The 14605-nt window shown below is 46.3% G+C and overlaps 1 protein-coding gene across 1 annotated transcript in view; it reads right to left on the bottom strand.

Annotated features, from left to right (window-relative positions):
• Nucleotides 1-14599, bottom strand: part of RASGRF2 (Ras protein specific guanine nucleotide releasing factor 2) — a 124509-nt gene extending 109910 nt beyond the window's left edge. The window contains exon 1 of the mRNA XM_041426632.1: nucleotides 14223-14599. Coding sequence (XP_041282566.1) covers nucleotides 14223-14507 — 285 coding nt within the window. The 5' untranslated portion in view covers nucleotides 14508-14599. The remainder of the gene's footprint in view (nucleotides 1-14222) is intronic.
• Nucleotides 14600-14605: the final 6 nt, after the last annotated feature.

Genomic DNA, 14605 nt, shown 5'->3' with positions numbered 1-14605 from the left:
TATACTGACGTTTTCATGGCATGAGTAATCTACAATGGCAGCTGCAGGTTATACATAAAATACATGCAGAACTGGATGCTATTATTGATATAAGTATTACTTAGTAATAATTAATTTGACAGGTTCATGATTCAGGGGGATTTAAGAGGGCAAAGGGAGCAGCCTGAATCTAGTAAGTGTTTTTAATCAAATGAGTCAATTACATTTAAATACTTTTCTTTGGAAGCTTTCAAAACTGCCTTTCAAATATGTTTTCCATTAATTATCCACACTTCCCTCAGCACTCCACCCCACTCATATCCTTCCTGACCTGGGTGACTTAAAAATAACCTTGAATCAAGAAAGAACATCAGGAAATATAAATGGAAATGGCAGCTGATCAACCCTTAATAAAAGGTACATGGTATTAAAGCAGATCAGGCACCTGGTCCCACTTGATATATTTAGAAAAGTCTACTGAAGTCACTTAGATTAAATAATCCACCACTGTGAAATTGCATCAGGTAAAGGACAGACAATTTATGTCTTTGATGTAAGAAACACCATTTATGTATTTTTATGCAAGTAAGTGGAGTGGGAATAAACAAATCTTCACAAAGCTGGGCTGTGCTAGGGGGTGTCCCAGCTTTACAAATGATCCATCTTCAGTAGCAGGTAGGGATTCCCCAAATATACCCCAGGGGGAGGAGACTGAATAAAAAGCCACCTGAGTGAACAGCAGGGAGAAGGAAGGGGTAAGGGAAAAATCAGAAAGGAAATGGGCAAAGAAGTGACACACGCTGGAGCCAAGGTGAGTCCTGGCAGTGTCTGGAAAGTCTTGAAGCTGAACAATCACATCCCCCTCTGTGCTTCCACCTCTGCAATAACACAGCCCAAAAAAATTATTTTTACACTCCCCAGGGCAGCAAAACTTTGGGTTTTTTTTAAAAAGATTGTTACTGCTCAGCACAAGGAGAATACAAAAGGCAGAAAACCACTGAATTACAGATATATTCCAAGTAACTCAAGACAAGGAAAATAGGCTTCAGCTTGAGTTAGCAGCAATTATATCACATTCTGTTCATTAGTGCATAAAAGTTTAAAGTTAAGTTTATTCTAGTTGCACAATTTTTTCCTGCTACAATTTAAACATGAGCCAAGCTAGAATGACTACTTCAAATTTAAATCAGATGGGAAGCGATTAAAAAAGAAAACAACCTCTTTTACTTCCTCAGAAAAAAAAAAAAAAATTTAAAAAAGTTAAATAGAAAATACATGCCACATACATGGTGCACTAACATGTGCATTAGAGATAAAAAAGCACATCAAAGGCACAAGAAGACAGAAAGAGTTTTTATCTTTTTATTTTGCAATAAACTCGTAAGAATTCTGAATTTTTCGTTATGGTTCTGAGCCAACAGTAAATTTCTTCCAGAAAGAAGAGGAGACTGATCACTGTGCAGCAACTTGAAACAATGTCCTGGCATATATATTTCTTTTCACACGTGATTCCACTTCCTGACAACAAGCAGAGAGGAAAATTTAAGAAAGCAGAGTGGGAAGCCTTGCTGGTTTTCCTGACCAAAAAGAAAAAAAAATTCCTACAATTTGGGCCAACAGTCCCATCTCAGAACTGGATGTGCTGGGTGAAGGTTCAGTATCATCTTTCACTGCCCTCGGGGCTGGTCCTTCAGGAGTGTTAGTCCCCATCCCTGCTGGGGGCTGTCAGGTGTGATTTCCCCTTTGTGCATCCCCCTGACCACCCCAAATCCCTCCTTGCCCCATGCCTGTGGGAATGCTTCCCAGGAGGATTTTCCTGATCACCTTCCCAGGGGCTGCAGTGACACTGGTGGTCCTGGCCAGCCCTGGGGTGTGAGGGATGATTTTTGGGAGATGTCTGCTCTCTCCCAGCCACTTTTCAAGGTCCACTCCAGCAAAAAGTCTGGGTGACACTGGAGTGCACTAGGAAATCATTGAAGAGTATGTGTGGAATTCAAGTCAAACAGGTTTGTGCTCCTGAGTCAGTCAAGAATTCAGAAAATTCTGATTTTTTGTATTACAGCACAGTAATTTGTAGTGGGGAAAAAAAAAAAAAAACTGTCTGTTTTTACTGCATGTAACTGTCAAATGCTGACATTACTGCAAGGTGGGGAAGTATAAATATCAAAACTTATTAGCAAAGATGAAAAACACAATTCAGAAAGATGAGGTGCCTTGCAGTGCTCAGAATGAGAGGACTTGGGTGCTTACACTTCTCCTAAAAACAGCAGCAGAAAGTCAGGGTGTCTCAGCCAGGAGAGGGAGAGATGCTCACTGCCAGAAATAAAGGGTGAGAGATGCTCACTGCCCTGGAAGCTGCAGAAGGGGCTGCAGGAGCAGGACACAGCGAGCTGGAGGCCCACGGGGAAGGACACAAGTGATGAACACGGGTTCTTGCTCTGCTCCTGCTCACAGCTGGAGTCACCTTCTGTCCTGCTGCTGGTGAGGGCAGCACGGGGACTGACCCAGAGCTCCCAGCACTGCTCCTGGAAGCACCACACCAACACTTGTGGGGCACAAACCAGGCCAGGAATATGCAGCAAGAGCAGTTTGGAATTTACAAGAGGCAAAACAAATGCTGGAGGGAAAGGGTCAGAGAGGGGGACACCACAAAGACTGAGCAAATCTGTGAACAAACTTTTGCTATTACCCTGGCAATGAGCGTCAATTATAAAAAACTCATATATTCACCCTTCTAATGCAAGTGGTGCTAAGGGGACCTGCTACAATTACAAATAACTTGCTCACAAAATAAATATTAGGAATAAAAACTCTCTCCAATTTCAGCCAAGTGCATCAAACCCCAAGTGGAAGCATGGAACAACTGAGACCAGCAGCACCAGGGAGAGCCTCTTGCCTGGCAGGACAAACCTGCACAGCACAGCCAACAGGTCCCAGGGGAAAACGAAGCCAGGGATGAGAGGAGGAGCAGCCCAGACACAGGGCAGGGGCCTGGCAGTGCCCAGGTGCTGCTGTGTGCACAGACTTGCAGGTGAGAGCCCGCTGAGCGCAGCCAGGCTGCAGGAGCAAACAGACATCCCCGTGCAGATGGGATGGAATCCTGCATTTCAGGCTGGGTTGTGTCTGCAGGAGTCACAGCAGAGGCAGGAAGCTGATTCACCAGGGTGAGAGGGGCTCAAGAGGCAAGAAACTCGGGACAAGCATCCTTCTGCTCTGGATCACACAGGGAGTGAACACGTGTCAGGTACACATTCAAACGCCCTCAAAAAAAAATAAAAATTAAAGTAAAAAAATCAAAAACGCGTTTGCAGAGAGTCAATGATCTGTAGCAAAACCTGTTTGAAGCAGTGCTGGGAAGATACTTGAGGTTTTCCCCCCTTCCTTTCCTTGGGAGGTAAATATATTTGTTTGTCTCACGCAGACACAAATGGCACTGGTTTACTGGTTTATGTCACACAGAGACAAACCACCTGGCATCCCTCTCAGTTTGACAGGTTGATGCCTCTTTGAGCTACCCAAAAACAGAGGCCAGACAGAATTAAGGGAATAAAATTACTGAAGGGCCTTCAGGTACATTTAGAGCAGACAAAGCCTCCCAGGTGCTACACCCAAAAATGCATGAGGGCCAATTCCCTTCTCTGCCCACAGCCACAGGGATGCAGAGCAGCACCCAGGGTCTGCAAAGGACTCCAGCATCATCCCAAGGGTGCAGACAGAGCTCTGGCAGGTCTGCAGCCCTGCTGAGAGTTCTCCCAGGTGCGAGAAATAGCTACTCACTGTTCATAAATCTAGAAAGGTTTATTACATCTTATCAAAAATACAACAGGAGACAGAATGGAGAAAATATTACAGCACTGGGAACAGAGCAGAGCCCTTCCCTACCATGTGCTCACCCACATAATGGAGATTTTGCCTTTTAACCCTTTTGCCCCTCTCAAAGTTATGTCCATCAACTCCTTCTTCCCTGCCCAGTGGTGGTTTTAGAACCCAGGACATCCCTCTGGATGGCTCAAAGCCCTGGCAGGGGCTCAGAGACCCTGCCAGGAAGCCAAAAACACCTGGAAATTGGATCTGAACCCATGGAGCAAATTACCAACTCCATATGAAGAATTACAAGTCACAGAAGTTTAAGGAGCACAACAGCAGCTGTTACAGGGTGGAAGGTGGAATTTTGAAGAGTTTCACTCTGGGGATCTAGGGGACAGGATGGAGGGATCTGGGCATTGTCCTGTCCTTCTCCCTTCTTCTTCCCAGCCTCCATCTGCTTGGTGATGGTGGCACTTTGGGATTGGTGTGGAGTAGAAAGTCCCTGTCTAACACAGGTGATAGGCATTGGGACACAGCTGTAAATATGGAATACGTAGTTTGTAGTGTAAAAGACAGCACCAGCCCCGTGGGCAGGGAGTGTGCCTCAGACTGACCTGCAGAACAGACCCTGGCAGGCCAGACAGAGAATGGTTTAGATAAGAAATAACAAACAGCCTTGAGAATGACAGCTGAAGACTCCTGATTTCTTCTTGGACAGCTGGGTTGGGGAAAAAGAGACTTTTAACAGACCTCAGGGTCAGCTTGAGCAGAGGAGATCCCGAGATGGGGGAGTTTGTGGTCAGATGTCAACATAGTGACAAGCCAGAAAATCCTACACCGTCTCTGTGGCATTCACATTCCCTCAATAAATTCTTTCACCCAGAGTTATTTTTCCTGGGAAGCTGATAAGCCTCAGAGAAAAAGGAAAGCAGTTCTTATTTCAATTGTTTCTCTGGTGTTGTGCTCGCGTGTGGGATGTGTTTGGAGATTGTTTACCCACAGGTGATTGGCTCATTAAATTCTGGCTTAAATTCTGCTGTGAGTTGTTTGACTTTTTGGCCAGTCAGTGTCCAGCTGTGTCAAGACTCTGGAAAGAATCACAAGTTTTCATTATTATCTTTTTAGCATTCTGTCTGTCTCCTTTCTGTATTCCTTAGTATAGTTCAGTATGGTATTCTTTAATATAATATAATATAATATTAAAAAGTAATAAATTAACCTTCTGAGAACATAGATTCACCATTCCTCCCTGCCATGGGGATTCCTACAAATACAATACCCCTGCCCTGTGCCACCCCTCATGGCATCATTTCACCATTCCTCACTCCCCTGCAGCTATGACAGATTTATTTCCACAGCAGCCAGCGAGGCAAGCAGGAATTGCTGCAGCAGTGGTCAGCACAAACCCCAGCAGGTGTGATGCAACTCAGTTTGGAGTTTGGTGAGATGCAGCCACTGATCTTCGGTGTTTAAGTGGCCCTTTTGTACTTTAGCCACTACATTCACAGAGGTTGGTTCTGCCCCACAGCACGCCTCCCTGCTGAGCCAAGCTGGGTCTCCAAACGAGGATTAATCACCATTATTAATCACAACCACAATTCTTTCCTGAGTCCTTGACAAGAAAGGAGGCCCTGCTGCTTCTCCCAGCCCTCAGGTATTTATTGGGTCAAGAAAGCACAACTGCAAGACCTCAGTGACACAAAATCGACACGAAAACCTGGGAAAAAAATAAAATCGACATAAAAACCTGGAAAAAAAGAAAATTGACACAAAAACCTGGAAAATCACAGACACGGGGCTCAGTTCCACCCCAGCAGCCCTGCCCTGCCTGCTGCTCCTGGCCAAGCTCTCAGAGCAGTGCTCCAGGAATCAGATGTAATTGATTATCAACTGGCTATCAGCTCTGCATGGATCACCCCAGGGGCACCAGCAGCTCCCTTCCCCTGCACAGCATCTGCACAACATCTGCACGACAGCTGGCACTGCACAGGCTGCAGCCTCCCCTCCTCCTGCTCTTCCTCCCCACCGCCCTCCCAGCAGAGCTTTGCCCTTGTCCTGCAGCATTTCAGCTCTCCCCAACAGATTTACTGGCAGGAAGCATTTTTAATTAAATTAAAATTAATTAAAATTAAATGCTTAAATTATTTAAGCATTTAATTAATTGTTCCTTGAGCGCCAAAAGTGGGGAGAACGTGCAAAAGAAGGTTGCAATTTTCTTGTCGTGCCTGACCCTCCACGAGTGCACAGGGTTAAAAATAAACTGACTCCCTTCTGCAGGACACCAGAGACATCCTGTCAAAGGTGCTGAGCATGATCCCCACCATTCCAGAGAACAGGAAATCTCTGGCATTTGCTGAAACTGGAGAGATATTTTGTGTAAGGCAGAGGAAGCGAAGAGAAATCAGAAAGAAACAGAAACAGCCATCCTAAATTTGCAACTGGTGGGGACCCAGCAGAGTCCTGAGACAACAGAGTTATAAATTTGTTAAAAATTAAAAATACAGTTACGGGCTTTCACATTTATGTATCACCTTTTGCAAGTTATTATTGATCATAAATATTCTGATATTATATTAATATTAAATTTTATGATATTTATATTATATTAATATTAAATTGTTCTGATATTATATTAATATTAAATTATTATATATAAGTACTATTTGTAATTCCTTTTACCTGCTTTTTAGTATAGTATGATCTGTCAGTTCATTTATACACTGTATAGCTTATAGAAATAGTAGTGTGATAAATATATCTTAGGCCTTAGCACAATATTAAAATAGACACTATGTAACATCAAAATTACTTTATTTGTGTAACTAACTCAAACAATAGTGTGAAATAGCAATGCTGTTCCTCACATTTGTAGACTGTATTATCTGAATGATAAGATTACAGTGAGAAAAACCAGGACTCCAAGGGAAAAATTTACTACCAACCCTCCAGTTATCAAGTAGTGTCAAAACAACAGAATGGAGCCTCGAGAAGAAATAAAATATATTGAGTTAATGTACAGGATGTCATGCAGACAAGTCAAAGGTTAAAACCAAGCAGAAGAAATTCCTGGAACATCTAAACTCACAGAAATGTTTGAGTGTGCACAACTCTCATTAATAAGCATTTAACCACTCTAATGAAAAGCACACAGGAAAATTGTCCCAAGCTAATGGTGTGCTTTTTGGCAAGGCATGCCAGCACTGGATATTGTCCCTTTTACCCCTTACTACAATTTTATTTAAAATTTTCAAACAGTGAAGCTTGTTTTTGACGAGGGAGGTGGTGGTGTGACTCAGGACCAGCCTGGGGAGTGCCAGAACAGAGACAAACACCCTCCTTGGGATGGGGTGACAACTGCCCAGAGTGCCCCCAAGGCCAGGACTGCCCCGGATCCAGCTCAGGGGGGGCTCCCAAAATCCTGCCAGGACTGCCCTGGATCCAGCTCAGGTGGGGCTCCCAAAATCCTGCCAGGACTGCCCCGGATCCAGCTCAGGGGGGGCTCCCAAAATCCTGCCAGGACTGCCCTGGATCCAGCTCAGGGGGGGCTCCCAAAATCCTGCCAGGACTGCCCCGGATCCAGCTCAGGTGGGGCTCCCAAAATCCTGCCAGCAGCACCTGTGCTGCTCCACACTGGGACAGCCACACAGTCACTGGCAGAACACCCACAGCACCCCAAAAATGCAGCACCATTTTTATTTGGCTGAATGCCACCAGGTAAAGCAATTCAGCAGGGATGCAAAGGGCACGCTGCAGCCAGTGGGAATCTCAGGATAATTCAGTAATTCAGGGACTTGGGGCACACCAGCTCAAGCCTGCAGAGTGATTAATCAGACTGTTTCTGCTTCTCAGACGTTGTATCACACTCAAAAATCTCAAAATTGTGTCACACTCGGAAAAGACGGCAAAAAATGGACAAAGGTCACAGTTCCACAGCACCACGAGAAAAGGGAGAGGATATAATTCTAGATTGTTTTCTAAAGTTACAGCATTTGCCTCTTAAAACACAACCTTTTTTTTTTTTTTTAAAGGTGTAGTGGAGATGATCAGATCTACCACCAAAAAAAAACACCAAAAAACCACCAAAACAAAACCAAAACAAAAACAAAAAAAACACCAAAAAACAAAAACAAAAAAAAACCACCAAAACAAACAAAAAAAAAAACAAAACACAAAAAAAACAACAAAAAAAAACCACCAAAACAACAACAAAAAACTAAAAAAACAATTAAAAAAAAACTATATAAAGAACCCAAACCACACCAAAAACCAAACCAAAAAAAATCCCCAACACACTTCCAAATGTAAAATTAAAAATTATAACAGAGCTCAGTTCAGAACTGGCAGTTTACAACACTTCCAAAAAAAAAACCTCAGCTGGTTCTGAGCTCATGGCAAACACCAAAAGAAACTGAAATGGCTGGACTGACTTGGGGAAGCCTCTGCTTCTATAAATACTGATTCTGTAGCTCAACCAGAAAACCTTGTGGGATTGGTAAATCCAAGGAAAAAAAAATAAATTTGGAAGCTCAACTGGAAGCATATGTTCCTGCACATTTAGTGCAGAGGCACAGTGTTAAAAAAACCCATCCCTCAATCAGTAATCACAGGAAGAACTGTGAAGAGGTGCTCCCCAAATTCTGGTGTTCTTATTTCATTTGTTTCTCTGGTGTTGTGCTCGTGTGTGGAATGTGTTTGGAGATTGTTTACCCACAGGTGATTGGCTCATTAAATTCTGGTTTAAATTCTGGTTTAAATTCTGTGGGACAGGCCCACAGCCCCAGCAGCACTGCTCCCCACCCTGGCAAACCCTGCCCAAAAAAAACTCAGTGAAAAAAAAAAAAGACCAAGTTTGAATGTTAGGTCACAGTAAATTGAGATAAATGAAGTATTCAGTAAGTTAGGGACTGAGTTGATATTTCTGCACTCAGAATTTGCTTTCTGTGGATCTCCTGGCACAAGTGAGGAGCTGAACAGGTGAGGCCAAATCGATGCAACCCCATCAATAAGGCAGAGAAAGTGAAATCAGCAGCAGCAGCACTGGCTGCAGGACCCGTGGGAGAATGAAATTCACATTTTGCTGCTGGAGGCTTTATTTGAAGTTTATTTGAGCGCTCCCAGCCCCAGCAGGAGCTGCCCTGCAGCAGCAGCTCCTGGGCACCTGGCAGGCTGCACCTGGGGCTGTGCCCCACATCATTCTTGCAGGGAGCCCACGGAGTGACATTCCTGGTCTCCAGGCTCTGGGATTCTGCATTTCCCAGTCAGGTCCAACCTCTGCTTCCAGCCATGGACATTTCACCTGCCGGCCAAAAGCGTTTCCCAGCAGCTCCACAAACAAGCCCTTGCCAAATGTCGTTTGTCTTGGGATCTAATTATCAGCCAATAACTTAATTACACATTATGCACTTCTGTTAGAGCACGTTGTGATATTTCAGGTTCTTACAAAGCCTGGCAGGGAAAAGCTGAGGAGCTCAGGCCATGTTTTCTAGCCAATAAAACTTTGTCTCACCAAAATCTCATCTTATTACCTCAGTCCCTTTAATTACTCCCTCGGACATTCAGGTGGGGTGTCCTGCTGCCTTCCACCCCCGAGGGTGACCCAAAGCCAAGAAGAGAAAACGAAATTAATCAGGCTCAGGTGCCTGACCAAAGCCACTTCACCTGGGTGAGGGCTGCCAGAGGTTTAAAAATAAACAATTAAATGTCATCGATGTTCTCCCAGCTGTGTCCGTGTGGATTCCACTAATCTTTGAGGAGGCATGCCACAAGTAAACCACACCTCCTGAAGCTGCATTATCAGCCCCCCACACATCCACAGTTACACACAACCCACCCGGTGACACCACAGAAGAAACATGCATCCTGAGGACTGGGGGGAAATGCCTGGATTTTGGCAAATCTGCACGTGAACGTGGCTGTGAGGTTTTCCTGCCCTCCTCCTCACCCCCCAAAACACGCTGGCTGCTGAGCAAGCACAAAGCCTTTGCCAAAGAGCCCCTGCTCAGCTCACAGGGGGTTTTTTTGGTTAGTCTGGTCGCTGTTTTGGGGTGGGATCTTTGTTTGTTCGTTTGGGGGTTCCACTGATTTCTGCCTTTGTTTCCCAGCTGCTGCCTCAGGTGACAGGCCAGGCTGCAAATTCACTTTTCCCTGCTGCAGGGGAGAAGCAGGCAGCAGGAGACAGCGGGAGGGAAGCTCATGTGGGATGGCTGGGGATGTGCCCACAGCTCTGACAGAGCCTGGGGGGCTCAGGGACAACCTGGGAAGGGACCCAGAGCAGGGACCCCACAGCTGCTCCACGCAGGAACCACTCAGAGACCCTGCCACACACAAGATCTTACAGAAACACCAACCCCAAGAGCACTGAAACCCATCTTTTTATTAATTAACTCTTTCTGCTGAAGGTAATCCATTTAAAAAAAAAAAAAAAAAAAAACAAAGCCCAAAAGTTTGGAGAAAACAAAAGCACAGCACATCGTTTTTACTCCTTCTCAGGTGATGAGGAGAAAAACTCATCTATTATTTTTTAATTTCCCCTAAAAATTTCTAAAGCTTGGCGGTCTCTGGCCTACCTTCCACTGGAACACCACAGGGAATCCCCTGCCCACCTGCAAGCAGTAAGATTTATGGACAATACTAATCCTGAAGGTGCCAAAAAAAACCCCAACACTCCTCAGCCATCTACAGCATTAAACATGCACAGGGTGCTGAGCAACTCAGCCCAAAAAAAAAAAAAAATACTGAGTAACTTTTAATTAATTTAATCTTCATTAAAAAATGCCCTTTAAGTCCTGTTGCTTGGTTAAATATATGTTAAAGTAGCTGAAGGTACAGCAAAGCTGCTGGTGGCATGTGCCAAGCAAAAAAGTGTAAAACAGAGAGGATCCACAAAATCACTGTGTCCTCTACAAAACCAGAGCTGCAGCAGGCAGAAAAAAAATTCAAATGATTGGATTCTGTTAATCTGTGGGGACACGGACCTAATACTGCATTTAATTTTGCTAAGTGGGAGGAAGATTATTGCAGGCAAGATACAAAGAATATCTCTGCTCCAGTCATGTCACATTGGCAACCTTAAATACTCCGAGACAGTTATTAATAACAGTATCAGAACATTTCCACGTATTCAATGCACAGTTATGAAAGAAACTAAACACACAGGCCTCCTCCCAGCGCGGACAATAATAATAATGTTAATATTTACATTCCTCTAATCACTTGTTTCCAGTAGTATTTTAAAAAGTATCTGTGAACTTGCTGGGTAACAAGTGCCAGCCTTCTGTGAGGCTCTGCAAAAAGCATGATTTGGGGCATTTTGCTCTACTTTTGGAGGAGAATAACCCCTCACTGGGACAGAGTTCCATTCCAGAGTTTCTGAAAGAAAAGCAGAAATGTGTTCCCATCCAGGCTCCCAGTGCCACAGTGAAGAACTTGTTGGGAGCTGCACTTGTTTACAGCCCTCAATTCCCCTGGGAAGAAGCAGCCAAACTGAAATCAGAACCTATCTGCACGTGGTATTTACATGTCCCAATTTGCAGGTTTGAAGCTCAGCCTCTTCCACACGGTTATTCTTTCAATGAGTCTTTGTCTTCTTTTTTTTTTTTTTTTTTTTTTTTTTTGCCTGAGGTGTGAACTCAGAGTGTACAGCAACACCTGCTTGGTGTTTACGAAAACTCCTCTAAAATCTGGGGGGGGGAATCAAAACATTTTTCTCTAAAAGCAAGAATTCCCTCTGCAGATCATTCCGTATATGCAGCATGCTCAATTTGACCACACATTTCCAGAATATCAGCAGTTGATTCACCCTTCGTGCAGTCGTTACCAAGACAGGTTCTGCACTTTTAACACATTTTTCCTTTGAAGCAAATATCCCTCTGAAGGAAAAAACATACCAGTGTGCCAGTGGAAAAGGCAAAATGAGCACGTTCTGGCATGGCAATTGTTTCCCAAGCCCCTCATGCTGCAGTATCAGAGCAAATTTCAGGAAGGCATTTGGCATCTCCCTCTGGATGGTGGCTCCTGTCACACCCAGCAGGGTGGAACGTGTCACTGCCCAGCACCTGGGCTGGCTGCGACATGGACACCACACCTGGACACACCTGGTGGCCAAAATTCAGTGTCCTGGGCAGGGCAGCACAGCCCAGTACCCGTCCCACTCAGCTCTGGCAATTTTACAGACTTCCAGCTGGCACATGGCCTGACAGGCAGTGCCCAAGCAACTGGAAACCAGCACTGAAAGGACCTGCAAAAATCTTATCTGTCCTACAAGCATTTTCCATCATCTTTATTATTATTTAACTTGGACAAAATGCATTGCTTTTTCAAATATCCACTCAAGGCATGCTGGAGAAGGTCTCTCATGTGACTAATTCCTCTTTCTCTCCCTCATTTGTGTAATTCTGCAGCACATATCACTCTAATGTCTAAGTTACTCAGGTAAATAAACCCCAAAATAAAGCAGGTAACTTTTGTCCTTCCTTTGGAGAGATCTGATTCTTCAAAATCTGCCATAGAGCATCTCTTCTTCTTTTTTTTTTTTTCATTCCATTAATACATTTGTGTGGTGAAATCAAAGCAAATTAAATCTATGCAGTATTTTTTCACTGCCAGAAGTTAGCATGTGCAATATCGACTTTTCATTATCATCTGATTAAAGTTTGCCTGCCTCTGTTAATAAAGTGAAGGCTCGTGGCTTATTGCTTTGCACCTTTAAGAATGTGAGCACATTTTCTAAATGAAAGACACTGCTTCATTTTCAAATATTTTCCTTTTTTTTTTTTCCTTGCCATGGATCAGTTTTAGTCACTGAGGGAATTTCCTGTAGACCTTAGCAAAGATTTGTGTCTATGTGTGTACACAAACAAGGGTGCACGTCAATGATTACACACCTGTAAAAGCTACTAACACTCAAAAGCTTTGAATAAAGCTTGGGATCAAGGAGAAGGTGAACAGAAAAGGATATTTCCTGATGATCTCTCCTGAAAATTCAAACTAGCATCCCATAAAAAAAAAAAAAAACAAAAAAATCAAAAAACAAAAACAAAAACAAAAAAACCCAAACAAACAAAGAATTCTTCTAACTCTGTAATAGCAGTCTGCTATTCTTGAAAGCACCAACATAGTTGATGTCTGAAGCAATAAAAGCTCAGCTTCCTGCCCTGTAATTATTACTAGATGTAATTATGAACAACTCATTCATCACTATAAAAGCACAACTTCGGGCTCCCAGAGAAGAGGCACGGAAGGGATTTGTTTTCAGGCAGTTCCCTCAGCCGAGCTGTGATTTAACAACACCGCCGATAAACAAGTGTAGTAAGCCAATGTAAAGAAGGCAGGGCAACATCCGTGTTTAACATCATCTGGGGATCCTCCAGTGCAGCTCTGTGAAAATACGCCTCAAAGCAACGAGCAGGAGCTGGAGGGTGAATATGACACTGCTAGAGCCACCCCAGCTCCCCGAAGTTTGCTCGCTCAACCACGAGACACCAGAGGCTGCCGAAGCACACCAGGATTATTTATGGGTGGGGGGAAAGAATAAATGTGGGAGAGGCTCTGAGCTGCCCTGGCAAAGTTACCTCTGCAGGACAGCTCGGAGATGTGCGGGGCTTGAGGGCACGGCTGTGCTCGGCTTTGTCACTTTGGTCACAAGCGGGAGGAAACACCTGCAGCCGCCCAAACTTCCCCAAAGCCCCTCCCGAGCAGGGGGACAGGCAGCAGGGCACGCCAGCACCGGCTTGGAACACGCTTCAGACCAGACCAAGAGCGGAGATGAGGCAGCAGGAGGGGGTGAGACACCCGATCTGCCTCCACGCCGAGCAGCCACGGCGCCCCTTGCTCGGGGTTATGTAATACATATTAGTATTTAGCTGCTCTGACACACGCATGGCACTCAGATCAGCTTCGGGCAGGCTCAGCCGGGCCGCCAGGGACACGGCAGGAATTTGGCAGCTCAGGGGGCAGGAATGCCAGCCGAGCCCTCCGCGCTCCTTCCCCCCGGCACCACGGGCACCTCGGGCACGGGGCCCGGCCACACCGGGGGATGTCGCAGCCTGCAATCAGGGCTCAGCCGGACCCCCGGCCACCTGCCCGGCTGTCCCCCGCGTCCCCACGGGCAGCCCGGAGCCCGCTTTCCCCCCCGGAGCATCGCCGGCACAGGCGGCAGCCCCGCGGGGAAGGCTCGGCGACTCCTCGGAGCGCTGCTCCGGCACTCCGGCCCCTCGCAGCCTGCGCTGAGTTCGCCGAGGAACGCGCACGAGTGTCGCCAGCCCAGCAGCTGCTCCGGGCGGCTGTCACCGGGGGTGGCGACACAAGGCTCGGGGAGGAACCAAGAGTCGCCGGGAGCGCTCCAGCGGCGGGGCCGGGCCGGGGGCGGCACCGCCGGGGGTGCGAGGGGGCGGCCCGAGCTGTCCCTCCCCGCCTGCCCTCCACCCTCGGGGCGGTACCTGCTTGTCCAGCGCGGCATCCTTGGCGCTGCCCGCGGCGCATCCCTTGGGAGCGGGCACCCTCTCGCAGTTGCAGCCCTCCAGCATGTACATGCCGGCGGGGCGGGCGCTCTGCTCGCCCTCGAAGTAGAAGAGCACGTTCTGGTAGAGGGCGAACCACTTCTCGTGCCAGCGGTTGGTCTCCGCCGTCTTCTTGCTGAGGTAGCCGCGCTTGGTGCCCTCCTTGCGGGCCAGCAGCGCCAGGTACAGGGCGTGCCCCTCGTTGTACCGCACGCTCTTCTGCATGGTGCCCGGAGCCCGCGGCCGCGGCGCAGCCTCGCCGGGCGCTCACGGAGCAATTCATGGGCTCCGGCACGCACCGACGGGGCGGCCCCGGCCCCGCG

This window comes from Onychostruthus taczanowskii, unplaced genomic scaffold, assembly GCF_017590055.1.
Source record: "Onychostruthus taczanowskii isolate IOZ18803 unplaced genomic scaffold, ASM1759005v1 scaffold92, whole genome shotgun sequence".
Lineage (NCBI taxonomy): Eukaryota > Metazoa > Chordata > Aves > Passeriformes > Passeridae > Onychostruthus > Onychostruthus taczanowskii.
This window is presented reverse-complemented; position numbering and strand designations above follow the sequence as displayed.